The sequence below is a fragment of the Somniosus microcephalus genome, unplaced genomic scaffold, assembly GCF_052327205.1.
Source record: "Somniosus microcephalus isolate GS21.2 unplaced genomic scaffold, FLI_Smic_1.0 unresolved_chr2, whole genome shotgun sequence".
Classification (NCBI taxonomy): Eukaryota; Metazoa; Chordata; class Chondrichthyes; order Squaliformes; family Somniosidae; genus Somniosus; species Somniosus microcephalus.
The window spans coordinates 65,763,133-65,791,050 of NW_028225180.1; the positions used below are offsets into that span (position 1 = coordinate 65,763,133).

The following is a 27,918-nucleotide window of genomic DNA, read 5'->3' on the forward strand; positions in this document are numbered from 1 at the left end:
TGGAACACCACTTTCCACATCCCACCAGTCTGAGTAACTACCTTTAACCCACTCTCTCTGTTTTCTGTTTTGTAGCCAGTTGGCTATCCATTCTGCTACTTGTCCCCAAATCCACAAACTCTGACCATAGTCATGAGTCAACAATGCAAAATACCTTTTGAAAGTTCAGTGTATTGGGAAAGTTTAATGGATTGGAAAAGTCAATGGACTCGGTCACATCAATGCATTGGGAAACTGAATGGGCTAGAATATGTCAATGGATTGGGACAGTCAATGGACTGGGATATATAAATGGATGAGGACAGTCAGGGATTATATACATCAATGTTTTCAGAAGCAGCAACAGATTGGGAATGTTAATTGATCGCGATATTAAAAAGGATGAAATAATGTCAATGATTTAGCATGGCAATGGTTTGCGAATTATAAGCAGTTCGGTAACCTCGTCATTGTCTTTACCTTTGCCTTTGGCACTGTCGGTTTGTCTGTCACTATCTTTGCAGTCCTCTATCTCCATCTGTCTCAGTCTCTTTGTCGGTTTTAAAGTCTGGATTTCTTTGTCTCTTTTTAATTTCACGCTGATCAGGAGGTGAGGCTATAGGCAGGGATTAAGTCACATGGGGGCCCTGTTAGGTCAACTGTCCCTCTCTAACACCAGCAGATTTGGGAATCACAGGACCAAAGAGGGAAACAGATCTGAACAGATTTATGCCTCTTTTCTGTTTCAAATCCACAAAACTAAGGTAAAACTACCCCCAGGAAAATGGCTCTGGCAGAATTGTGAAATGTTCCAAGTGTACATGGGAAGTTTAACATTCCGTCGGTGATGGCACGAGACAAGGAAATTACAGGCGGATGTGGGGCTATCAATTGTCTTCGGCAAAACCATATCTTTACACATTGGAGCCTTAATGATGAGGGCAATGCACTTGATGTAGTCTATATGGAGTTTAGCAAGGCTTCTGAAAAGTTCCCACATGGCAGACTGGTCAGAAAAGTAAAAGCCTATTGGATCCAAGCGAAAGTGGCAGGTGAGATCCAGAACTGGCTCAGGGAAGCAAATAGTAAGGCTGTTTCCAGTGGAGTTCCGCAGAGCTCAGTACTAGGTCCCTTGCTTCTTGTGGTATATATCAATGATTTAGATTTCAATGTAGGGGCATGATTAAGAAGTTTGCAGATGATACAAAAAATGTCCATGTAGTTGATAGTAATGAAGAAAGCTGTAGACTGCAATACGATATCAATCGACTGGTCAGGTGGGCAGAAACGTGGCAAGTGGAATTCAATCCGAGGAAGTGTGATGTAATGCATTTGGTGAGTGCTAACAAGGTAAGTGAATACACAACAAATGGTAGGATACTGAGAAGTGTAGAGGAACAGAGGGACCATGGGGTTTATATCCAGAGATACCTGAAGGTAGCAGGAAAAGTAACTGAGGTGGTTAAGAAGATTTACAGGATACGTACCTTTAATAGCCAAGGCATGGAATATAAGAGTTGAGAGGTTATGCTTTACTGTATAAAACACGAGTTAGGTCGCAGCTAGCGTACTGTGTACAGTTCTGGTCACCACAGTACAGAATCGCAGAGCGCAGATATCTCAGAAGGCTGTAGGACTGGAGCAGGTTGCAGAGACCGGGAGGGGCTTGACCATGGAGAGATTTCTAAACAACAATGAGAATTTTTAAATTGAGGTGTTGCTTAACCGGGTGCCAGCCTAGGTCAGCTAGCACTGGGGTGATGGGTAGATGGGACTTGGTGCGAGTTAGGACATGGGCAGCAGTGTTTTGGATGAACTCAAGTTTATGTAAGAACATGTGTGGCCAGTAAGGTGTGCATTGGAATAGTCAAGTCTAGAGGCAACAAAGGCATGGATGAGCGTTTCAGCAATATATGAGCTGAGGCAGGGGTGGAGTCGGGCAATTTTACAGAGGTGGAAATCGGTGGTATGGCAATGGAACTGTGGCTTACATGTGACTCCAGTCTCACACTACTTGCTTGAATCTAAATGCCCTTAGGTCACAAATTTTGAACGGCCCCTTTGGCAAGGTACGGGAGGGCTGTTGTTCATACCCCATCAAGAAATGTATCTTCAGAACAAGAGCAGGAAAGATATCCCTTTGATGTCTGGTTTACGTTTTTAGAAACTGAGTAAAAGTTTCTTGCTCCCGAACTATACTTTGAGTCTTTTTGGTGTAAAACTTATACAGTCTATTGAAAAACAAAAATGTTGGATTGTTTTGCGTTTTTTCCTTAATTGTGTGATTGCACTGGAGAGGATACAGAGGATATTTAACAGGATGCTACCAGGACCAGAGCATTTTCGTTATGAGGAAAGATTGAATAGGCTGGGGTTGTGTTCTTTGGCGCAGTGGAGGCTGAGGGGAGACCTAATTGAGGTGTATAAAATTATGAGCTCCTGAGGTAGAGTGAATAGGAAGGTTCTATTTCCCATAGCAGCGAGGTCAATAACCAGGGAGCGTAGATTTAAAGTAATTGGTAGAAGGATTAGTGGGGAGTTGAGGAGAACATTTTCACCCAGAGGGTGTTTGGTTGTCTGGAACACACTGCCTGATGATGGTAGAGGCAGAAACCCTCATCATATTTAAAAAGTACTTGGAAATGTGCTTGATGTGCCGTAACCTACAAGGCTACAGACCAAGACCTGGAAAGTGGCATTAGGCTGAATGGTTTATTTACGGCCGGCAAAGGCATGATGAACCGAATGGCCTACTTCTGTGACATAAATTTCTATGAAAATTAGGGCTCACGGTATTGGGGTAATATATTAGCATGGATTGAGGATTGCTTAATGGACAGAAAGAGAGAGTAGGAGTAGACGGATCGTTTTCAGGTTGGCAGTTTGTAACTAGTGGGGTATCACAAGGATCAGTGCTTGGGTCTCAACTATTCACAATCTATATCAATGATGTGGATGAGGGAACCTAATGTAGTATATCCAAGTTTGCTGATGATACAAATCTAGGTGGGAATGTAAGCTGCGAGTAGGATGCAAAGAGCCTGCAAGGGGTTATAGCCAGGCTAAGTGAGTGGGCAAGAGCATGGCCAATGGAAAATAATGTGGAGAAATGTGAAGTTATCCACTTTGACAGGAACAATAGAAAAGCAGCCTATTTTTTAAATGTTGAGAGATTGGGAAACATTGGTGTTCAGAGGGACCTGGGTGTCCTTCTACACGAATCACTGAAAGTTAACATGCAGGTACAACAAGCAATTAGGAAACCAAATGATATGTTGGTCTTTATTACAAGAGGATTTGCATATCAGAATAAAGACTTCTCACTGCAACTATATAGGGCCCTGGTGATGTGGGGCTAGTGTAGGCAAGTGGAGATGAGGTAGAAGATCAGCCATGATCTTAATGAATGGTGGATCTGGCTCGAGAAGCCGAATGGCCTTCTCCTGCTCTTATTTCTTATGTTCTTACGTTCTTATGGACAAAATGTATCCCTCAATTAACTTAACAAAAATGAAAATACAACAGAAAACGCTGGAAAAACTCAGCGGGCCAAGGCAGCATCTGTGGAGAGAGAGGCAGAGTTAACATCTCAGGTCGATGACCTTCTGTCAGAACTGGAAAAAAGCAGGAAAAGGAATAGATTGTGAAGCAAGTTAGGGGCTGGGGAAAGGGAGAGGGGATGAAAGAACAAAAGGGAAGGTCAGTGTTAGGATAGAAAGCAGGAGAGATTAAGAGACATTGAGAGATATTCAAGGCAAGCAGAGGTGGTAATGGGGCAGGTTAAGGAACAAAGTATGGCTATAGATGAGATGTGAATTGCGCTGGCAGAATGAAGGATAGCTGCCATGTGGGAAGGAAGAAAAAAGGCCAAACAAAAGTGTGGAAATTTTTTTTTAAATGTATATATATGTGTGATAGGGGCCGAGGTTATGATCTGAAATTGTTGAACTCTATGTTGAATCCAGAGGGCATACATAGAGTGCCTAATCGAAAGATGAGGTGCTGTTCCTCGAGCTTACACTGAGCTTCTGTGGAGCAATGCAAGAGGCCGAGGACGGTGAGGTCTGAGCGGGAATGGAGCGGTGAATTAAAGTGACAGGCCACCGGGAGCTCGGGGTCCCCCTTACGGACTGAACGGAGGTGTTCAACAAAGCGGTCACCCAATCTGCATTTGGTCTCCCCAATGTAGAGGAGACCACATCGTGAGCAGCGAATACAGTATACTACATTGCAGGAAGTACAAGTAAATCGCTGTTTCACCTGGAAGGGGTGCTTAGGGCCCTGGACAGTGGGAAGGGGGGAGGTACAAGGGCATGTGTTGCATCTCCTGCGCTTGCACGGGACAGTGCTGGGCAAAGGGGAAGGTGTGCTGGGGTGATAGAGGAGTGGACTAGGGTGTCACGGAGGGAGCGGTCCCTATGGAATGCTGAAAGGGGAGGAGAGGGGAAGAGACATTTGGTGGTGGAATCATGCTGGAGGTGGTGGAAATGTTGGTGGATGATCTGTTGAATGTGGAGGCTGGTGTTGTGAAAGGTGAGGACAAGGGGACCTCGATTGTGGTTCCAGGAGGGAGGGGCAGGGTTGAGGGCAGAAGTGCGATGGATAGAATGGGCACGGTCAAGGGCCGCGTCAACCACAGTAGAGGGGAATCCTCGGTTGAGGAAAAAGGAAGACATGTCGGAAGCATTGGTATGGAAGGTGGCATCATCAGAGCCGATGCGGCGGAGACGGAGAAACTGGGAGAATGGAATAGAATCCTTACAGGAGGTGGAGCGGGAGGAAGTGTAGTCCAGGTAGCTGTGGGAGTCAGTGGGCTTGTCGTGAATGTTTGTCAATAGCCTATCGCCAGAGATGGAGATGGAGAAGTCGAGGAAGGGAAGGGAAGTGTCGGAGATGGACCATGTAAAGGTGAGGGGAGGGTGGAAATTGGAGGCAAAGTAAATGAAATTTTCTACTTCAGGGTGAGAGCAGGAGACGGCACTGATACAATCATCAGTGTACCAGAAAAAGAAGTGAGGGAGGGGATCCGAGGAGGACTGGTGTAGTGTATGTACCTTTAAGAGGAACTATGTTTTTGAAGCCCCTGTATACTGTAGTACCAGTAGTGACCACTCGGGTATATAAGCCTGTGTAGCGTCTTGTGTAGTTAGTTCACCTCCAGACTTTGTTCAATAAACACTTGTTAAATCAACTCCTGCATTCCGTGTCTCCATTAACACACGGATCTAACAGTGGCGATGAGTTTGAAACGAACTTACCTGCAATTCGGCAGCACCTCAAGGGGATCGATTCCTCAGACGAAGGTCGAAGCCAGAAGCAAGAAAAAATAATAAATAAATAAATAAATAAATAACTCGAAGAAACTCGAAAACGAGGGCCAGGCTTGGTCTCCAGTCTGTGGTTTCCCCAGCTAAACGGGCTGGTGGCAGGTAGTGCACTGATCCTTCCTGGGCTGCGGCGGGCTAGAGCTCAATCGGGTGGCTCTGCAACGGGGCCGGGCAGCGAGTCAGGAGGCAGAGGCAAAGAGAGAGAGAGGGTGGAGCACTCAGGGCGCGTCCGGTGCTGCAAAGCAGGTCGGCGTTCGGACTGAGCAGAGGGAGGGGAAAGTCCCAGAGGGTCTGCTCCACGACGGGAATGGTTCTCCAAGTAACGGAGAAACTATTGAAGCGACATATAAAAAAAAAATAGAAATACCGCGAAAAACTGCAGGTCGCAACGGGAACCACGGAGAACAGCGTTGCCAGCAGCGGCAGTGGTGGGAAAGCGCAGAAGGCGCCATCTCAACTTGGCGGGGAAGAAAGAAAAGCACGGGAGGCACCATTTTGATCCATCAGGGACAGAGGAAGCGCCATTTTAGATTTTCAAGATGCCGAAGGCTGACAATATTACTGCTTTCGATAGTGATATAGAAGATTGGATCACATATGTGGAAAGAGTGGAGGTATATTGCAAGGCGAATGAAGTAGCGGATGATAAAAAGACATCGGTACTTCTAAATCTGATGGGCGCAAGGACATACGGGCTGTTACGAAACTTGATCACTCCAGCCAAACCGATGGACAAGAATTTTAAGGAGATTGTTGATACCTTACAAGAGCACTTAAACCCAACACCGCTGCTGATAGCGGAACGATTCAAATTCTTCAGGAGGAATCAGCACAAGAATGAAAGTAACGCTGATTACCTCACCGAATTACGAAAGCTGTCAAAGTACTGCCAATTCGGGGCCGGACTGGCAGATTCTCTATGAGACAAATTCCTCTGTGGTCTCCTAAGCGATGGAACACAGAAAAGACTACATTCTGAGAAAGATTTGACACTGGACAAGGCTTTCTGTGTGGCTGTATCATACGAAGCAGCAGCAAGAGGAGCTGCAGAGATACAGCAAAAGCCACAGGACTTCGGCACCCATGAAATGACACGGGGTTTCGAGAGATGTTATCGCTGCGGCAGATCCACCCATGACCAGAAGGACTGCTGGTTCAAGGACAAAGCATGCAGGCAATGCGGAAAGATGGGACACATTGCACGTGTATGCAGATCTGGAAAGAAATACGCTGACAGTAAAAAGGTCAATAAGGAAAAGTACAGAAAGGTACAAATGATGACGGACAGTAGCTCCGAAGACCAGAAGAGTGTTAGTGACTCCGGAAACAAGAGACTAAGCTGTCTCAAATTACATAATGTAATTGCCAAAGAAGATTACCAGACCATTTGGGTTACCCTCATGATAGCGGGGTCCCCAGTCAAAATGGAGCTAGATACAGGATCAGCTCTGACCGTCATGAGTCGACGGGATTACGAGCGGTTATTTCCGCATATACCTTTGAAAGACACATCCATTATCTTGAAGACATATACGGGGCAGAAAGTATACCCCAGAGGGAAAATAAGGGTGCCTGTTGTATACAACGGCAAGGAAATACAGAAGTTGTATTTATACGTTCTGCAAGGTGGTGGTCCACCGTTGTTGGGACATGAATGGATCAGAAAGATACGTTTAGACTGGCACTCCATTCAGGCACTGACGGTGACCAGTAAGAAAAAAAACGATGATGACGTCATACCTGGACGATTAAAAGAAATCTTGGCTAACGCCAAAGAAGTGTTTCTATAGGAACTAGGAACCCCAAAAAGCGCCACCGCCTCAATAAAAGTGGAAGATGCGGCAATTCCCAAGTTTTTTAAGGCAAGGCCGGTGCCATACGCAATTCGTCCAGCCGTCGAGGCAGAGCTGGAGAATTTGGAAAAAGCAGGTGTGTTATCCAAGGTAGATTGGAGCGAGTGGGCAACACCCATCGTCCCAGTCATGAAGAAAACGTTGAATAATGATAAATCTGAAGAACAGAGAAAAGTTTGCATCTGTGGGGACTTCAAGGTGACTGTAAACCCGGTTCTTCACACGGTACAGTATCCTCTTCTGAGGATAGAAGATATTTTCGCCTCACTATCCGGAGGGAAACATTTCACCAAAATTGACTTAGCACAGGCATATCTACAGATGGAGGTTGAGGAGGCCTCTAAAAAGTATCTCACGATAAACACACACAAAGGCCTGTACCAGTACAATCGACTGGTTTTCGGAGTGGCATCAGCTCCGGCTATCTGGCAAAGAGCTATGGAGCAAGTCCTGCAAGGGATTCCGGGGACTCAATGCTACCTAGACGACATCCTTGTAACAGGAGAAAATGACAACGAGCACCTTGCCAACTTGGAGCAGGTGCTCACGAGGCTGAGAGAACGAGGCCTACGAGCAAATAGCCCCAAGTTTGAATTTTCCAGAAACAAATATCATATTGTGGCCATGTCATTAACGAAGAAGGGTTGCATAAGTCACCTGAAAAAATTGAAGCAGTCGTAAAGGCCCCAGCACCTGAAAATGTCTCACAATTATGGTCGATCCTGGGATTAGTAAATTACTATCATAAATTTTTACCAAACTTGTCGATGGTTCTGCACCCGCTTAACGCACTGCTACAAACGGGAGTAGTTTGGAAATGGAGCGAAGACTGTAAACGTGCCTTCCATAAATGCAAAGGCTTGATCACGTCCAGGGAAGTGTTAGCTCATTACAACCCATCACTGCCAATCAGACTGGCGTGCGATGCATCCCCTTATGGCGTGGGAGCGGTATTATTGCATAGATTCCCTGATGGCTCGGAGCGGCCGATAGCTTTTGCGTCACGCTCATTGAACTCAGTTGAGCGTAACTATGCCCAGATCGACAGGGAGGCACTCAGCCTGGTGTGGGGGGTGAAGAAATTCAACCATTACCTACTCGGACAAAAATTTACCTTGTTGACTGACCCCTCGTCTCCATATTCAACCCTAAAAAGAGCGTTCCCATTATGACAGCGCAAAGGCTACAGAGGTGGTCCCTTTTCCTAGGGGCACACCAATATGACATAGAATACAAAGGAACAAAACTGCATGGGAATGCTGACGGGTTATCGCGCCTACCATTGCCAACGGTGGAAGAGGCACCTACAGTGGACCCATTGGAGATGTTCCACTTGACCATAGTGGAATGTCTACCGGTGACAAATTCTACCATTGAAAAGGAAACGCGAAATGACCCGACTCTCTCACGAGTCTATGATTTAATGGTGAAGGGATGGCCAGCACATGGTGAACCACTGTTGCCAGCATTCTCGCAAAGAAGAGAACAGCTGTCAGTGTGCCGAGGAACCTTGATGTGTGGATCCAGAGTGGTGATTCCACCCAAACTCAAGGATAGAGTGCTAAAGGAGCTTCACGAGGGGCATCTGGGTGGCGTGAAAATGAAAAACTTAGCCAGAGCGTTTGTGTGGTGGCCAGGTATCGATGGAGACATCAAAGAAATGACCAAGAGCTGTCTAGGATGCCAGAAGGTCCAAAACGCCCCACCACAAGCCCCTCTACATCCATGGGAGTGGCCTTCATCTCCATCGCAAAGGGTACATATCGACTTTGCTGGTCCATTTATGGACTCAATGTTCTTAATCGCGGCGGATGCACACTCCAAGTGGCCGGAGGTAATAAAGATGTCCTCCACCACCACGGAAAAAACCATCACAGTATTAAGGACCATATTCGCCAGGAATGGGCTGCCTGACAGATCTGTTCTGATAATGGACCACAATTTGTATCCGAAGAATTCAGGAAGTTCTTAAAAAACAATGGGGTTAAGCACTACATGTCCGCCCCATACCATCCCGCCACCAATGGACTAGCTGAAAGGTTTGTCCAGACCTTCAAGAAGGCCATAAAGGCCATGGGTAATGAAGACATAAATCTACAACATAAGGTAGATAACTTCTTGTTTGCGTACAGGAATGCAACACATGTGGTTACAAACCAAACCCCCGCCATGATGTTTTTCAATAGAAGACGAAGATGCCGTCTGGATTTGGTCAAGCCAAACGTCAGAAGGGACATAGAGAACCGGCAATTTCAAAGCATGAATGAAAGGCCAACTAGAACCTTCCAGATAGGTCAACCAGTTTTGGCCCGGGACTACCGTACCGAGAAATGGCAGCCTGGAACTATTTGCACATGACTAGGACCGCTGATGTATACCGTGGACATTGGCAAAAGCATAATAAGGTGCCATGCTGACCAGATCATAGAGTCATCCAAAAAAGGACAACCTACACCACAACTCTATACGCCTAGTGATGAAGCAGAGATACCCATAGTATCTACCTCCGATCCAGTGATACTGGAATCAGATGAACCCGACACTGGCATTGAAGCCAAATCGACCTTGCCAAAAGAACCTACTACACCACCGAAACCTACTACACCACCGAGGCGTTATCCGGACCGAGTCAGGAAGCCTCCAGAGAGACTGAATTTCTAATTGATTAACTTCAGCAAATGTGTATATTATTGTTCTTGTAAAAATGTTATTTAATGATTACTTAAAATGTTATGTGCTATTTATCTAAAAGGGGAGGAATTGTAGTGTATGTACCTTTAAGAGGAACTATGTTTTTGAAGCCCCTGTATACTGTAGTACCAGTAGTGACCACTCGGGTATATAAGCCTGTGTAGCGTCTTGTGTAGTTAGTTCACCTCCAGACTTTGTTCAGTAAACACTTGTTAAATCAACTCCTGCATTCCGTGTCTCCATTAACACATGGATCTAACAACTGGAACAAAGAGTTTTCCCCATATCCCATGAAAAGGCAGGCATAGCTAAGACCCATGCGGGTTCCCATAGCAACATCTTTGATTTGGAGTAAAGGAGTGGAGTCAAAGGAGAAGTTGTTCAACGTGAGAACAAGTTCAGCCAGGCGGAGGAGGGTGGTGGTGGATGGGGACTGGTTGGGCCTCTGTTCAAGGAAGAAGCAGAGCGCTCACAGGCCATCCTGGTGGGGGCTGAAGCATGAACAGAGTCGTTCAGAACAAAGACATAATTACGGCATGGAAACTAGTATTTTCACAACGGTACAACAGAGTGCTTCTGAGAATTGATTTGATTAGATTTCAGAAGATTTGATTTGATTTGTGTTGATTTGATTTGATTTGAGTTGATTTAAGATGATTTGATTTGCCATGCTTATATTGCTGTGCGACTCTCCTATCTCTCTTGTGTAGCAAAGCATAAGGAATCCTTAGTTTTATTAATAGAGGAATAGAGTAGAAATGCAAGGAAGTCAAAATCATAGAATCATAGAATGGTTACATCACAGAAGGAGGGTATTCGGCCCATCGAGCTGCGCTGGCTCTCCAGAAGAGTAACTCAGCTAGTCCCACTCCCCTGCCCTTTCCCTGTGATTATTTTCCATCAGGTACATATCCAACTCCTTTGTGAAAGCTGTGATTGAGTCTGTCTCCACCGTCCTTTCAGGCAATGCAATCCAGATCCTAACAACTCTCTGTGTCGAACGTTTTTTCCTCATTTCCTTTTGCCAATCACCATAAATCTGTGTCCTCTGGTTCTCGAACCTTCTGTCAATGGGAACAGTATCTCTCTATCTACTCTGTCCAGACCCCTCGTGATTCTGAGCACCCCTATCAAATTTTCTCTCACTCTTCTCTGCTCTAAGGAGAACAATCCCAGATTCTCCAATCAAGCCAACTAACTGACATCCTTCATCCTGGAAGCATTCTCATAAATCTTTTCTGCACCCTCTCTAAGGCCTTCATAACCTTTCTAAAGGGCGGTGCCCAGAACTGGACACATAATCCAGCTGAGGCCGAATCAGTGCTTTATACAGTTTATCATAATTTCCACGCATTTGTGTTATATACCTCTATTCATGAAGTCCATGATCCCGTACGCTTTTTTAACTGCTTTCTCAATCTGCCCTACCCCTTCAATGATTTGTGCACTTATATGCCTAGGTCGCTCTATACACGACTCTAGGCTTTCAACCTTTAGTTTATATTTCCTCTACCCATTCTTTCTGCAAAAATGTATCACTTTGCACTTTTCTGTGTTAAATTTCATCTGCCACGTGTCCGCCCATTCCACCAGCCTGGCTATGTCCTCTTGACGTCTATCACTATCCTCTTCACTGTTCACTTTAATAAACTTCTTTAAAACACTGGTTAGGCGGCAGATAGAGTACTCTGTTCGATTCTGGACACCACACATTAGGAAGGATGTCACAGCCTTTGAGATATGGATTGGAGGGTAGCAAATGTTACCCCACTGTTCAAAAAAGGTGGTAGAGAGAAAACGGGGAATTATAGCCTGACATCGGTAGTGCGGGAAATGCTAGAGTCCATTATAAAGGATGTAATAGCAGAGCACTTGGAAAACAGTGACAGGATCAGACAAAGTCAACATGGATTTACAAAAGGTAAATCGTGCTTGACTAATCTACTGTAATTTTTTGAGGATGTAACTGGTAGAATAGATAAGGGAGAACCAGTGGATGTCATGTATATGGACATTCGATAAGGTCCCGCATAAGAGATTAGCGTGTAAAGTTAAGGCACATGGGATTGGGGGCAAGGTACTGACTTGGATAGAGAACTGGTTGGCAGACAGGAAGCAAAGAGTTGGAATAAACGGGTCTTTCTCAGAGTGGCAGGCAGTGACTAGTGGGGTACCACAGGGATCGGTCCTTGGACCCCAGCTATTCACAATATAGATTAATGATCTAGACGAGGGAACTAGATGTAATATCTCCAAGTTTGCAGATGACACAAAGCTGGGTGGGCGTATGTGCTGTGAGGTGGATGCCGAGAGACTCCAGTATGATTTGGACAGGTTGGGTGTTTGGGCAGATGCATGGCAGATTTCGTTAAATGTGGATAAATGCGAGGTTATCCACTTTGGTGGCAAAAACAGGAAGGCAGCTTATTATCTGAACGGCAATAGATTGGGAGAAGGGGAAGTGCAACGAGACCTGGGTGTCCTTGTGCAACAGTCGCTGAAGGTAAGCATGCAGGTGCAGCAGGCGGTTAAGAAGGCAAATGGTATGTTGGCCTTCGTAGCGAGAGGGTTTGAGTACAGGAACAAGGATGCCTTGCTGCAGTTGTACAGGGCCTTGGTGAGACCACACCTTGAGTATTGTGTGCAGTTTTGGTCGCCTTATCTGAGGAAGGATGTTCTTGCCATGGAGGGAGTGCAGCGAAGATTCACCAGACTGATATCTGGAATGGTAGGAATGACGTATCAGGGAAGACCAGGTGCAGAAGGTCATGGAAGGAGCTCTGAGGAAGGGCGGTTGGTGAGAAGGTCACAGAAGGAGCCCCAGGAGGGGCGGCTGGTGAGCAGGCCCGGGCGTTGGGCTGAAGATTGTCGGACAGGAGGAATGGTGGAAATGGAATGGCGGTGCGCACAGACGCAGCGGCTTTGCTTCTCCCAGGACGGTCCTATTTACGTTTAATGTTAATGTTATTTGTACTGGACTCATGGGAGCTTGCAAGATTACATTTCGTTGTGCATTGTACAATGACAATAAAGTTGAATTATTATTATTATTATTATTATTATGAGGAGAGATTGGGTCGATTGGGCTTATACTCACTGGAGTTTAGAAGAATGACAGGGGATCTCATTGGAATTTATGAAATTCTACCAGGACTGGACAGACTAGATGCAGGAAGGATGTTCCGGATGGTGGGGGAGTCCAGAACCAGGGGTCTAAAGATAAGGCCTTCGTTTAGGACAGAGATGAGGAGGAATTTCTTCACCCAGAGAGTGGTGAACCTGTGGAATTCTTTACCACAGAAGGCAGTTGAGGCCAATTCATTAAATATACTCAAGAAGGAGTTAGATATATTTTTTAAGGCTAAAGAGATCAAGGGATATGGGGCGAAGGCAGGGACAGGGTACTGAATTTGAATGATCAGCCATGATCTCATTGAATGATGGAGCAGGTTCGAGGGGCCAAATGGCCTACTCCTGCTCCTATCTTCTATGTTTCTATGTTTCTATAGTGCGGAAGAGATGTACTAGAATGGTGACTTCAATTATGTCCAGAAATTGAGAAGCTGTGTTTGCTCGCTTGGAGCAGAGAAGATTAAAAGGAGATTTGATAGTGGTGTTAAAAATCACGAATGTGTTTTATAGAGTAAATAAGGAGAAAAGGTTGCATTGGCAGAAGTGTTGGATAGCCGAGAACACAGATTGAAGGTGATAGGAAAAAGAACCAGAGGCGACATTTGGAAACATTTATTGACACAGTGACTTGTTGTGATCTGGCATACACGTTGGTGGGAGCGGAGTCAACAGTGATATTCAAAAGTTAATTAAAAGACACTTGAAGATAAAAATACAGTGCTATGGGGAAATGGCAAGCAAGTGGAATTAATATGATAACTGTATCAAAAAACCGGCCCAGGCACGCTAGGGAATGGCCTCCTTCTGTGCTGTGTCACTCTATGATTCGATAATTTATTTAGCTTGAAGCAGCGAACTTGGGAAACTTCCTTGTTTCAAAGATTATTTACAAAGCAGTTATTCTACAATCTATCCATGTGCAAAGCCGGTTTTGAATAAAACTCACTAAACTTTGTAAACGTAAGCTTTGAAAAAGCTGTTCAAAAGAAAACTAAACATAAACCCTGAATTCATATAGACTCGTCAAGTGAACCTCAGAAAAATCTCCGACAGTTTAAACGTTACTACACTGTCAATGACTTTGCTTCTACTATTTTGATTAGCAATTCACCTTCTTTTGATTCATCTTGGGAAAAGCTAATCTAATCATTATTGGAAATCAAATATGCCAGTAATTTATGCCCGCTACTGTTTTTGTCTCTGCTACAGAAACTTCTTTTTAAATCATCGTTTGATATAAATTATCAATGATTGTAGATTGTAGATCTACACCTTTGCACGGCAAGAAACTGCTTCCGTTAATGACGTTTTGTCGGAAATATTTCTCAATGCATTCCACTGCTGTCTTCTTCACTTTAGAGTCTAATTTGTTGGCAAAGAGGTGCTGCAGGTGCTACAGGATCCAGTGCAAGTCTGCAGCGCTGCAGACACAAGTATTATGCCGGTACATTCCTGCGCAGGGAAGGTATTTGCCTCCATTTAGCCCAACAAGTTTCTTGTTCTCTCTCATCAGCGAGCAATTTCAGAGGTAGTCGGAGCTTGGGAATCTGGTTGTGTTACTTGCATGGCATTTAACATAAATGGAAGAGGAAATCAGTATCTCTAATAACACTTGTGATTATATAAAAACAGTCGTGCGTGAATAATAAGCGGAGATATTATCGCCGGACTAACAACCCTTTGTTGCAAACGTCAACACTATGGAACTCCGCTAACAAGGGATGATAGATAGATAGATAGATAGATAGACAGACAGACAGACAGACAGACAGATAGATAGATAGACAGATAGATAGATAGCAGGAGCAGCGTGCAGTCAGATTTGGCAGGATCGCGGACTTCCCCATGGTGCAGGGCGCCATTGACTGCACGCATGTGGCTATGCGGGCACCTATCGACAATGCTAAGGATTACCGCAACCGGAAGGGCTACCATTCCCTCAATGTACAGCTGGTGTGTGACCACAGGCAGCGCATCCTAGCTGTCAATGCCCGCTTTCCAGGAAGCAGCCACGATGCATTTATCCTGCGCCAGACTACTGTGGCTGACATGCTCGAGGCACAGCCTCCACCAAGGGGATGGCTTATTGGGGACAAGGGCTACCCTTTGTGTACATGGCTCATGACCCCGCTCCACGCGCCCAGGACCCCTGCGGAGGAGGCATACAACGAAAGCCATCAAGCCACAAGGAACATCATAGAGCAAACGATTGGCATCCTCAAGCAACGGTTCCACTGCCTGGATCGCTCTGGCGGATCTCTACAGTATTCGCCGGATAGAGTCTCCCAGTTCGTCGTCGTTTGCTGCATGCTGCACAACCTGGCTATCCGCAGGACTCAGGCACTGCCACCTGACGTAGCACCACCACCTCAGGAGGACGCGCAGGAGGACCATGAGGAGGAGGAGGAGGAGGAGGAGTACCAGCCCAGGAGGGAGCCACAAGGTCCAAGGGCCGTCCGCCGGCAGCTTATTGAACGACACTTCTAGGCCCCCTGTCAGGGAATGGCTTGTGGCAATGAACGCACCTGAATGCAGCCGCTCCGCAAGCCCTCAGCCGCTTAACGCAACAACCACTGGAAACATGACACCTGGACAAGCTGAATAAATAAAAAGCTTTATTTAACAAACTCAGGGCCCTTCCCACATGAAACAGAAAAACAGACAACACCGCCAAAAAACTGTGAAAAGAATATCTCACTCCCACAACCTGGGGAGGAATAACAAAACTTGCCCATCCAATTGGCCTTCATCCTCGGCCTTACCAAAAGAAGCCCCCCCCACAACAGAACACAAACACCCCCATATAAAAAAACATTGGCCTTCATCCTCGGCCTTACCAAAAGAAGGCCCCCCCACAACACAAACACCCCCATATAAAAAACACCGTTGCCACCATACTCTACTGGGTGTGCCGAGAGGGCGAGTCCTTGTGCAGCCTTGTGCGGCCCCTGCCCGACCTGTTGCTCTGCCTCAACCTGGGCCCTGTGGGTGTTGCAAGGCTGGGGGAAGGCTCCTGAGGGGCAGAATGCGTGACGGCAGATGCCCTTGGGGGTCGGCCTAGACGAGGTCCGGCCCTGGAGGGGCCGGCTGCTGACTGCTGCAGCTGTGGCTGCACAGCATCAGTCTCTGCAGCAGCTCGTCGCACCTTGGCTGGGGGAGTTGCAGTGGCGGCTGCAGCAATGGGGGCAAGCTGGCTGATGGCACGCGCTCGCTGTTCGCCAGAGACACTGGCACTCGGCCGGGCTGGCAGTGCAGCAAGCGCAGCAATCTGGTGGAGGCCAGCCCGCTGTGCTGCAGCAGGGCGGCGGGTGCCCTGGCGATGCTTCCCCGACACAGCGAGTGTGGCAGAAGTGAGTGCCCGAACTGCCCTGGTCTGTGCCCGCATCAGATCAGTGAGTGTCTGCACGGCACCACTCATGAACTCGCGACTCGCGTCCCGCGCTGCCGCGAGTTGGTGGACACCCCTGTCCTGCGCTGCCGCGAGTTGGTGGACACCCCTGTCCTGTGCTGCCGCGAGTTGGTCAACACACCTGGCGTGTGCTGCCGCGAGTTGCTCAACACCCCTGGCCTGTGATTCCCCGAAAGCGGCCACACTATGAGCCAGGGACTCAATGGCCTGAGGCAACTGTCCCACAACCCCCATGAACTCCTTGTGGCGCCGCTCCGAATCCGCTGACATTTGATCAAGGAGGCGTGCCTCCTGGGTGAGGTCCGTCTCTGGACTGGAGGCCGGACTCTCCCTCTGGGGAGAAGGCCGCCGAGCTGGCCGACCCTTCCCGCATGCCTGGACGCCACTGGGCCCAGCAACTGCCCTCCCCTGCAACACTTCCCCCCTCTGGGGAGAAGGCCGCCGTTCTGCCCAACCCTTCCTGCGTGCCTGGACGGCACTGGGCCCAGGAGCTACACCCCCCTGCAACACTTCCCCCTGGCTCTCCTCCAGGCAAGACGTGTCCCCTCCATTGCCATCCCCTGGCGCAGATGATGCTTCCCCCGATGTGCCGCCTTCCTGTTGGTCCTCGTCGTCCTCCTCTTCCGAGGGTCTGGCACTCTCTGCTTCAGGGACTTCCTCCTCACCAGCTGAAAGCAGGAAGGCACAAGAGTAGCTTTACAGTGAGGACAGGGCGTCAGCGAGGGAGGCATGAGTGGTGGCATTCAGCGCATTGGTTGGACAGTGGCAAAGGATGTAGATCTGATGCGCTAGGGGAACGAGAGAGGTCCAAACGGTCATGTCCTTACCATTGGGTCGCAGCACAGGGTCGGCATCTCCAATGGCAACAGGGCCAACCACCCGGCCATGCATGAGTCACGCTCTCCTCCAGCTCACTGAGCACCTGGAACTGGGCACGGCCTCCCCCGGTGACATTCTGGCTCTTCAAATTCTGGGCCATCTTGGCCTGCAAGAGAAAGGACGGCCTCTAAGTACATTGTGGTGGCCTGTTGTTGTGTGCACTGCCTCCCATGGTGGAATAGCTTGGCCATTGTGGTGGCCTGTTGTTGTGTGCACTGCCTCCCATGGTGGAATAGCTTGGCCAGTGTGGTGGCCTGTTGTTGTGTGCACTGCCTCCCATGGTGGAATAGCTTGGCCAGTGTGGTGCCCTGTTGTTGTGTGCACTGCCTCCCATGGTCGAATAGCTTGGCCAGTGTGTTAAGTGCAGAAAGTGCTATTGAGGATCATGCCAGTGCCATAGCTGCGGGAGGAGGGCTGGCCATTAGGCCTTTGCCCATAATGTGAGGTGCACATGCAAGGATGAGGAGGACACTGGAAAGGGTACTCATCTTGACCATCCGAGTGAGGTCGTTGTACTTCTTGTGGCATTGGTCACCAGTCCTGGGGACATCGCTGTTGACTGACACCCTGTGGGCGATTTTCCTCCAGGCTCTCCTGTACTGTCTCCTGGGAGCCTACTTGCCACTGTCCGGGCACACAATCTCTTTGTACCTTTCCAACCCCCTAACCAGCACCCTCAAAGCATGCTGGGAGAAGCGCTGCGCTCGTTCACGGCCTTCTCCATGGCTTCAGGCGCTATTTGGGTCCACCAGCAGTGTTCAGGCCTAGCTGCAGGGCTCCACTATCCAGGGCGTGGCTGCAGACAAAGTCGACCCTTCCCCCTTTAAGAGCTGGCCGGCGTCAGGGTGTCTGCTGTCAATCAAAACATGACCGCACCTGCGCTGCGCCCGGCCTCGGCGTTATCAGTCCGCACCGCCGGCTTAGCGCCTGAAGATAGGAGTGCAACGCCAGTTTCAGCGCTCGCCCAAACTCTTGGCCAGGTCTACTGAATTTCGGCGAAGTGACCTGCAGTTTCCGGCGGGCGCTAACTTTAGTGACCGCCCAACTTTACCGCCCCAAAAGTGGCTATACTGAATTTCTAGGCCACTCACTTGTACATTGCACTGGACTGAGGGGCTGTTCTGGAACATATGGTTCATGGCTGTGCTCCCCGCCTTCGTTCTCCTCACCTTCTTCATAAGCTGTAGCTTCAGCTTCAGCGGCAGCGGCAGCTCTCTGGCTTTGGAGAATGTGGAGACTGGCGTTGAGGTCAGCTCTCTGCTTCATCACACTAGCGTCGAGGCCAGCTCTCTGCTTCATCACACTAGTTTCTTTTTCAGTGAAGGACAATTGAGCCTGGGCAGCTTTTGCCTTGGCATGTGCTTTGGCGGCTGCAGAAGCTGTCGATGACGACGGGCTCCTGGACCGCCGAGATGATCTAGAGGATGCTTTAGAGGACTGTGACTTGGCATAATTTGCTCGAAGACGCTCATGCTTCTCGGTTGGCTGGTCGACGTCCACTATGGTATATTGTCTTCCTGAGCGTAGACTCATGGTGGCTGAGTGGTATCTTCTTGTGCTTGAGCCCGCTGTGCTGTTGTCTTTTCACTATTCTGCCCTTGCAGCGCATTCCTATGCAGAGCTAGACAGGTAGCTAACAACTTGATATCTTCCCATAAAAATCACAAGGCTTGACTTTTCTTGTAAACTTCACTGAAAGATTCTTATTGTAAAACTGGAATACAATACAGAAATGGAAGCACACATTAGTACACAAGCACATAACTGATATGCATACACAAATTTAGGTAAGCCTGAGCAACACAGTACATTTCGCATGTAACTTACCAAAACACGTGGAAACGCAGCTTACTGTGAATATACATTTAGCAAACTGAAAGGCATTCTCTTACATTCACTTTAAATTAGCCCTGTACATAGTGCATCAAAATACAGCTACAAATTAACCAGCTAAACAGAGAGCAAGCACTTCACGGCTAGCTGTGTAAGTTTGCTTACAGAGAAAAGTTACAAACTAAACATTTTCTGCAAAATATAGTGTACACTAATCATCTATAACATTCTCAAGTACTTACAGACAAATAGTGTCCAAGGCCGGAGCATAGCAAGAAAATAACTTCCCAGACCATGTGTGGCTGCAGGTCTGTGATATACAGTAGTTTACTTTACTGCACTTTACTGCACTTTACTGCGCTTTACTGCACTTGCTAGGTACCAAATATCCACTAGGTGGCGGCACACAATGGAAATCGACCCAAATTACTCAAACCCCTGAATTAACTGGAAAACTAACATAAATTCCTAAAGGAAGGCAGCACACCACCAGTAATGTTAGAATAGGGTCACCACCAGTAATGGTAGAGTAGGATCACCACCAGTAAAGTTAGATTAGGGTCCCCACCAGTAATGTTAGAGTAGGGTCACCGGCAGGTATGTTAGAGTCGGGTCACCAGCAGTAATGTTAGAGTAGGGTCACCACCAGTAACTTTACAGTAGGGTCAACACCAGTATTGTTATTGTAGGGTCATTACCAGTAATGTTAGAGTAGAGTCACCACCAATACGGTTAGAGTAGGGTCATTACCAGTAATGTCAGATTAGAGTCACCACCAGTAATATTAGAGTTGTGTCACTCCCAATAACGTTAGAGTAGAGTCACCACCAGTAACATTAGAGTAGTGTCACCACCAGTAATGTTATAGTAGAGTCACCACCAGTAATGTTATAGTAGAGTCACCACCAGGAATATTAGAGTTGTGTCACCACCAGTAATGTTAGAGTAGGGTCACCACCAGTAACTCTAGAGTACCGTCAGCACCTGTAATGTTAGTGTAGAGCCACCACCAGTACAGTTAGATTCGATGTTAGAGCCGATTCATCATCAGCCATTATAGCAGTACAAAACAATTTTTAATTATGTGATGGATGAGTGAAGATTTCACCGAATTAGTATGAGACCCCAATACCCTAATGCAAAGTCCGGGAGGGATGGTCCCTGTAGGGATCACGGGGCATGCACACAGCACATTCCCTCTGGTATTACTTTCCGTTCATTGATTTTATTGGACGGTGATTCATGGACTGAGCTGCTCAATTTCTCCATTGGCGGCCCGGCGCACTGATGGAAAAATCACCCCTTGTTTGTTAAGTGACTGTAACTAACGCCACTTATTGTGTAACCGGATTGTTCCACCGGGCACGGATTGTTCTATAAATTGGGAGCATTTACGGATTCTGATGCATTGCAGACGAAATCGTAAAGCTGGGCAAAATCCACACAAATCTTCAAACAAATGGCACGGCCAGCAATTCTACAGGTAACGGACATTTACTATAATATTCTCGCAGCCTTCGGTGTTCCTGGTAAGTCAATGTCTCTTGTTGCCTAATAGCTGTTGACGATCTCACTTTTAATGATGATGTAACAGATTCCGATAATATCCTCATTGCAGAGACATTTATCTACCGGGAGAATCGGTGAATATAATGCGGGAATGGCAGAGGTCCGTGCAGCCGCTGAGGCTCTGTTCTCCTCGGTAGCTGGTTTGCACCATGAGCTCAGTATTCCTCCCTATACTGAGGGAGGGCGAGGCTGATCCCCCGGCACCTCCAAACGTTCCTAGCCCACTACACAATGTGTTGCTCAGTGTCAATAATAATCACCTCATTTGTACCGTTGTTCCCTGTCCACATTAAGTTGATCATTCCTCGGACTGCAGACACCTCCACCCGACAGGGGACTTTGAACGATATTTTGAGAAATAATTGCCGCTCAGGAATGTGTTCCCATCCTCTCGGCAGCGGTTGATCATAAATTAAAAGTTTTTGTCTCAGTTGAATATTTTATTTGAATTATATCTTTCCATTAATTGCTGTGGAATTATGTTTAATACTTGACTGAAGTTTGCTGGACGGACGGCGGATTTTCAGTTCCTCTATTTTGAATGTTCAATGATTTCATTACTTTAAATAAAATGTCGCGGACGCTCGCCTATATTAATGAGAATAATCCGTGTGCATAACGCTAAGTAGGGACAGATCTGAACCTTTCCCCACAATATGCTGTGAGATGTATCCGAGTGCCACCGTTACTGACAGGGAGCAGCAGCAGAGAGCAGCAGAGGCCCGGCTTAAAAACCGGCGCCAAAGCAGAAGCCCGACCAGTTCGGGCAGGGAACAGCAGCGGAGAGTAGCAGAGGCCCGGCTTAAAAACCGGCGCCAAAGCAGAAGCCCGACCAGTTCGGGCAGGGAACAGCAGCGGAGAGTAGCAGAGGCCCGGCTTAAAAACCGGCGCCAAAGCAGAAGCCCGACCAGTTCGGGCAGGGAGCAGCAGCGGAGAGCAGCAGAGGCCCGGCTTAAAAACCGGCGCCAAAGCAGAAGCCCGACCAGTTCGGGCAGGGAGCAGCAGCGGAGAGCAGCAGAGGCCCGGCTTAAAAACCGGCGCCAAAGCAGAAGCGTACCAAATCAACATCAGAGGAGAGAGGTAAAAAATAATCAGAGTGTGACGTCACCAGGGAGCACGTAAGTGATTGGTTGGTGAGTATTTCTCTCTTTTCAGTACAAGCTTGAATTCTGTGGTGTTAAATTTCTCGGGATTAAGGTGTAGTGGGGACAGTTGGTAAATAAAGCACCCTAGAGTATATCTGTAACTGGGGTATTGAATTAATTTTTAAATTAATTAAAGGAGTAAGTCATGGCAGGAGAGCTCAGACCCGTGTTCTGCTCCTCTTGCTCCATGTGGGAAATCAGGGACGCTGCCAGTGTCCCTGACGACCATGTGTGCGGGAAATGCATCCAGCTGCAGCTACTTGTAGACCGCATTGCGGCGCTCGAGCTGCGGGTGGATGGGTTGTGGAGCATGCGCGATGCTGAGAGGCTCGTGGATACCACGTTTAGCGAGTTGTGCACGCCTCAGGGTAGGGCAGCACAGGGAGTGACCATCAGGCGGAGCAACAAAGGCAGGCAGGTAGTGCAGGGAACCCCTGCGGACATCCCCCTTTCAAACAGGTATACCGCTTTGGATACTGTTGAGGGGGATGACTCACCAGGGGAAGGCAGCAGCAGCCAACTTCCTGGCACTGGGGGTGCTCCTGCTGCCCAGGAGGGGGGGAAAAAGAGTGGGAGAGCAATAGTGGTAGGGGATTCTATAGTAAGGGGAACAGATAGGCGTTTCTGTGGCCGCAAACGTGACTCCAGGATGGTTTGTTGCCTCCCTGGTGCCAGGGTCAAGGATGTCACTGAGCGGCTGCAGGGCATTCTGGAGGGGGAGGGTGAACAGCCAGTGGTCGTGGTCCACATTGGTACCAACGACATAGGTAAAAAGAGGGATGAGGTCCTGCATCAAGAATTTAGGGAGCTAGGTAACAGATTAAAGGGCAGGACCTCAAAGGGTGTAATCTCTGGATTACTCCCAGTGCCACGTGCTAGTAAGTATAGGAATGGGAGGATAGAGCAGATGACTGCGTGGCTAAAGAGTTGGTGTAGGGGGGAGGGTTTTACTTTCCTGGATCACTGGGCCTGCTTCTGGGAAAGGTGGGACTTGTACAAGTCGGACGGGTTGCACCTGAACCAGAGCGGGACAAATATCCTTGCGGGGAGGTTTGCTAGCACTGTCGGGGGGGGTTTAAACTAACTTGGCAGGGGGATGGGATACAGAGGGAAGCTGAAATAGGGGGGGATGTGCTGCCAATTATGGAGGAAAAAACAAGTCAGCTTGGTAGACAGGGCAAATATATAAGGGCAAGGCTGGATGGCATCTATTTTAATGCAAGGAGTCTTGCAAATAAGGTGGATGAACTGAAGGTGTTGATAAACACATGGGAGTATGATATTGTTGCTATCACGGAGACATGGTTGAGGGAGGGGCAAGACTGGCAGCTCAATATTCCGGGGTACAGAATCTTCAGGCGAGACAGAGGGGGAGGTATAAGAGGAGGGGGTGTCGCAATATTAATTAAGGAGTCAATTACTGCAGTAAGGAGGGATGATATATTAGCAGGGTCCTCTAATGAGGCCATATGGGTGGAGCTTAAAAACAAAAAGGGGGCAAGCACTTTGCTGGGCGTGTACTATAGGCCTCCAAACAGTCAGGGGGAAATAGAGGAACAGATATGTAGGCAAATCTCAGAGAAATGTGCAAATAATAGGGTAATAATAATGGGGGATTTCAACTTCCCCAATATTAACTGGGATAGTCAAAGTGTGAAAGGCTCAGAGGGTGTAGAATTCTTAAAGTGCATCCAGGAGAGCTTTTTGAGCCAGCATGTAGAAAGTCCTACAAGAGAGGGGGCGGTACTGGACCTAATTCTAGGGAATGTGGCCGGCCAAGTGGAAAAAGTGCTAGTAGGTGAGCACTTTGGTGATAGTGACCATAATATGGTAAGATTTAAGGTGGTCATGGAAAAGGACAGGGATAGGCCGGAAATAAAGGTTCTAAATTGGGGGAAGGCCGATTTTAATAGGATAAGGCAGGATCTGGCCAAAATGGACTGGGATCAGCTACTTGTAGGAAAATCCGCATCGGAGCAATGGGAGGCTTTCAGAAGGGAGATTGAGATCATACAAGGGCAACATGTTCCCATAAATGTCAAGAGTGGTTCCAAAAACCACAGGGAACCGTGGATGTCAGGGGATATACGGGAATGGATTAGGAAAAAAAGGAGGGCTTTTGGTAGATACAAAAGGCTAAAGACGGAGGAAGCCCTAGAGGAGTACAAAAAGTGCAGGGGGATACTTAAAAAAGAAATTAGGAGATCAAGGAGGGGCCATGAAATAACACTGGTGAGCAAAATAAAGGAAAATCCGAAGATGTTTTATAAGTATATTAAGGGTAAAAGGATAACTAGGGAAAAAATAGGGCCCATTAGGGACAAAAGTGGCAATCTGTGTGTGGAGCCGGAAGATGTAGGAGGGGTTCTAAATGAATTTTTTGCATCTGTTTTCACTATGGAGAAGGACGATGTAGACATAGAAATAGGGCGGGGGGACTGTGATATGCTCGAACATATTAACATCGAGAGGGAGGAGGTATTGGCGGTTTTAGCTGGCCTAAAAATGGATAAATCCCCAGGCCCGGATGAAATGTACCCCAGGCTGCTGTGTGAGGCAAAGGAGGAGATTGCGGGGGCTCTAACACATATATTCAGGACCTCTCTGGCCACAGGGGATGTGCCAGAGGACTGGAGAACCGCTAATGTAGTACCATTATTCAAGAAGGGTAGTAGGGAAAAACCGGGGAACTACAGGCCAGTGAGCCTAACATCAGTGGTAGGAAAATTACTGGAAAAAATCCTGAGGGACAAAATTTGTCTCCACTTGGAGAGGCAAGGATTAATCAGGGATAGTCAACATGGCTTTGTCAAGGGAAGATCATGTCTGACTAATTTGATTGAATTTTTTGAGGGGGTGACTAGGTGTGTGGATGAGGGTAACGCAGTGGATGTGGTATACATGGATTTCAGTAAGGCCTTCGATAAAGTCCCGCACAGGAGACTGGTCAAGAAGGTAAGAGCCCATGGAATCCAGGGTGCCTTGGCACATTGGATACAAAACTGGCTTAGTGGCAGAAGGCAGAGGGTGATGGTCGAAGGTTGTTTTTGTGACTGGAAACCTGTGGCCAGTGGGGTACCACAGGGATCGGTGCTGGGTCCCTTGCTGTTTGTGGTCTACATTAATGACTTGGATATGAATGTAAAGGGTATGATCAGTAAATTCGCGGATGATACTAAAATTGGTAGGGTGGTAAATAGCGAGGAGGGTAGCCTCAGTCTGCAGAACGATATAGATGGGTTGGTCAGATGGGCGGAACAGTGGCAAATGGAATTTAACCCGGAAAAGTGCGAGGTGATGCACTTTGGGGGGTCTAACAAGGCAAGGGAATACACAATGAAGGGAAAGACCCTAGGCAAGACGGAGGGTCAGAGGGATCTGGGTGTGCAGGTACACAGATCCCTGAAGGCGGCGGAACAGGTGGATAAGGTGGTAAAAAAGGCATATGGGATACTTGCCTTCATTAGCCGAGGCATAGAATATAAGAGCAAGGAGGTTATGATGGAGCTGTATAAAACACTGGTTAGGCCACAGCTGGAATATTGTGTGCAGTTCTGGTCGCCACACTACAGGAAAGATGTGATCGCGTTAGAGAGGGTGCAGAGGAGGTTCACCAGGATGTTACCAGGGCTGGAGCGCTTCAGCTATGAAGAGAGACTGGGCAGATTGGGTTTGTTTTCCTTGGAGCAGAGGAGGCTGAGGGGGGACATGATTGAGGTGTACAAAATTGTGAGGGGCATAGATAGGATGGATGCTGAGGAGCTTTTCCCCTTCGTAGAGGGGTCAATAACTAGGGGGCATAGATTCAAGGTAAAGGGCGGGAGGTTTAGAGGGGATTTGAGAAAGAACTTTTTCACCCAGAGGGTGGTTGGAGTCTGGAACTCACTGCCTGAAAGGGTTGTGGAGGCAGAAACCCTCACAACATTTAAGAAGCATTTGGATGAGCATTTGAAATGCCATAGCATACAAGGCTACGGGCCAAATGCTGGAATATGGGATTAGATTAGACAGGGCTTGATGGCCGGCATGGACACGATGGGCCGAAGGGCCTCTATCCGTGCTGTATTACTCTATGACTCTATGACTCTATGACTGACCTCTTCTCCCTCTTTCTCACAGCGAACCTACTGACAATGGTGATTCTTTCCAGAGGAAACTGCGGCCTTTCCAAATGTATCTCTGTCTACATGGTGGCCATGGCAACAGCAGATCTACTGGTCATGATCATCAATATATTAATGAATCGCATTTTACGTTATCGCTTTCCGGATTCCTTCCTGTCCTACACTGTTGTTTGTAAGATCATTATATACCTGCAATGTATCACCCTGTATTTGTCGGTGTGGTTTACAGTCTCGTTCACATTTGACCGATTTGTAGCTATATGTTGTGAGAAGTTTAAAACCAAGTATTGCACAGTGAGAACTGCGGCCACGATTATAACAACGGTCTCTGTCCTGATCTGTTTACAGAGCCTCCTGTTTTGGTTTGCATTTGAACCTGAGACAATAATTAACAATGTTCCCCGGGGTTGCCGCGCTAAAGTGGATTTTTTTTCATCGCCTGCAGGTGTGGCGTTTTCCTGGTTACAAAGCATTTGTTTTGCTTGGTTTGCTTTTGCTTTGATATTACTGTTTAATTGTTTGACAGTCAGACGTATTTTAGTGGCCAGTAGAGCCCGCAGGGGACTCCGGGGTCACAGCAGTGAGAATCAGAGCGATCCAGAAATGGAGAACCGAAGGAAATCTATCATTTTACTGTTCACTGTATCGGGAAGTTTTATACTCTTGTGGCTGACAACTGTCGTTAATTTTGTAACTACCAGAGTGACAAGCACCGTGCATTACCAAGGCGATTATGCAGCCCCTGCCTATATTGCCACAGAAACCGGATATATGCTTATGTATTTGAGTTCCTGTACAAACACGTGCATTTATGCAACTACTCAAACTAAATTCAGGGAAGAACTCAAGCAGGTGATGAAAATTCCTTGGACATTTATTGGTAAAAGAATGAAAAATTAAACCAAAGCTTCCTGTCCTATATTGAGTTCAAATACAAACTGTGTTGTATTTTAGAATGACTGACTTTCTGTTGTGAATATGAACATGTATCAAAAAACAATTCTCCCACTTAGTGCCATGTGTTTGATGTTTGCTGCTTTCTCCGGGTGAACATAATCGATTCCCGCCAAAACAGCGCCGTTCCCGTTTAAGATTAAAAAAGATCAGTCATGATTGATTACAGCAGTGGTGTAGAACTTGTGGCGTCAGTGTTAACTGCTTCACACCGCAGGTACTGCAATGAGACACTCCACTTTAATTAATATATAAAGTTTCCTTTAGTGTAGAAACAATGTGTTACAATGGTGGTTATCTGTAATTCTGAAATCTTGGTGTGAATGTTGCAGGCGCTGATCTCCCCATCAGACTCTGCCTCCCATTGTCTCCTGGACCAATAGAACGGGGTCCTTGGCCCTGATCAATGACTAATGACGAGGCAGCAAGAACTTAAGAACATAAGAATTAGGAGCAGGAGTAGGCCATTTGGACCCTCGAGCCTGCTCCACCATTCAATAAGATGATGGCTGATCTTCTACCTGAACTCTACTTTACTGCACTATCTCCATAGCCCTTGATTCCCTTAATATCCACAATCTATCGATCTCTGCCTTGATTATAGAGTCATAGAGTCATAGAATAATACAGCACGGATAGAGGCCCTTCGGCCCATCGTGTCCGCGCCGGCCATCAAGCCCTGTCTAATCTAATCCCATATTCCAGCATTTGGCCCGTAGCCTTGTATGCTATGGCATTTCAAGTGCTCATCCAAATGCTTCTTAAATGTTGTGAGGGTTTCTGCCTCCACAACCCTTTCAGGCAGTGAGTTCCAGACACCAACCACCCTCTGGGTGAAAAAGTTCTTTCTCAAATCCCCTCTAAACCTCCCGCCCTTTACCTTGAATCTATGCCCCCTAGTTATTGACCCCTCTACTAAGGGAAAAAGCTCCTCAGCATCCATCCTATCTATGCCCCTCATAATTTTGTACACCTCAACCATGTCCCCCCTCAGCCTCCTCTGCTCCAAGGAAAACAAACCCA

The 27,918-nt window shown here is 47.3% G+C and overlaps 1 protein-coding gene across 1 annotated transcript; it reads left to right on the forward strand.

The window, feature by feature from the left end:
- Nucleotides 1–943: 943 nt before the first annotated feature.
- LOC147092761 (G protein-coupled receptor 39-like) lies at nt 944–26,953 on the forward strand. The gene is made up of 3 exons (XM_085975678.1): nt 944–1,031; nt 20,518–20,586; nt 25,937–26,953. Exons 1-3 carry the CDS (start codon nt 944–946, stop codon nt 26,839–26,841), a joined length of 1,062 nt encoding a protein of 353 aa, XP_085831804.1. The 3' UTR covers nt 26,842–26,953.
- Nucleotides 26,954–27,918: the final 965 nt, after the last annotated feature.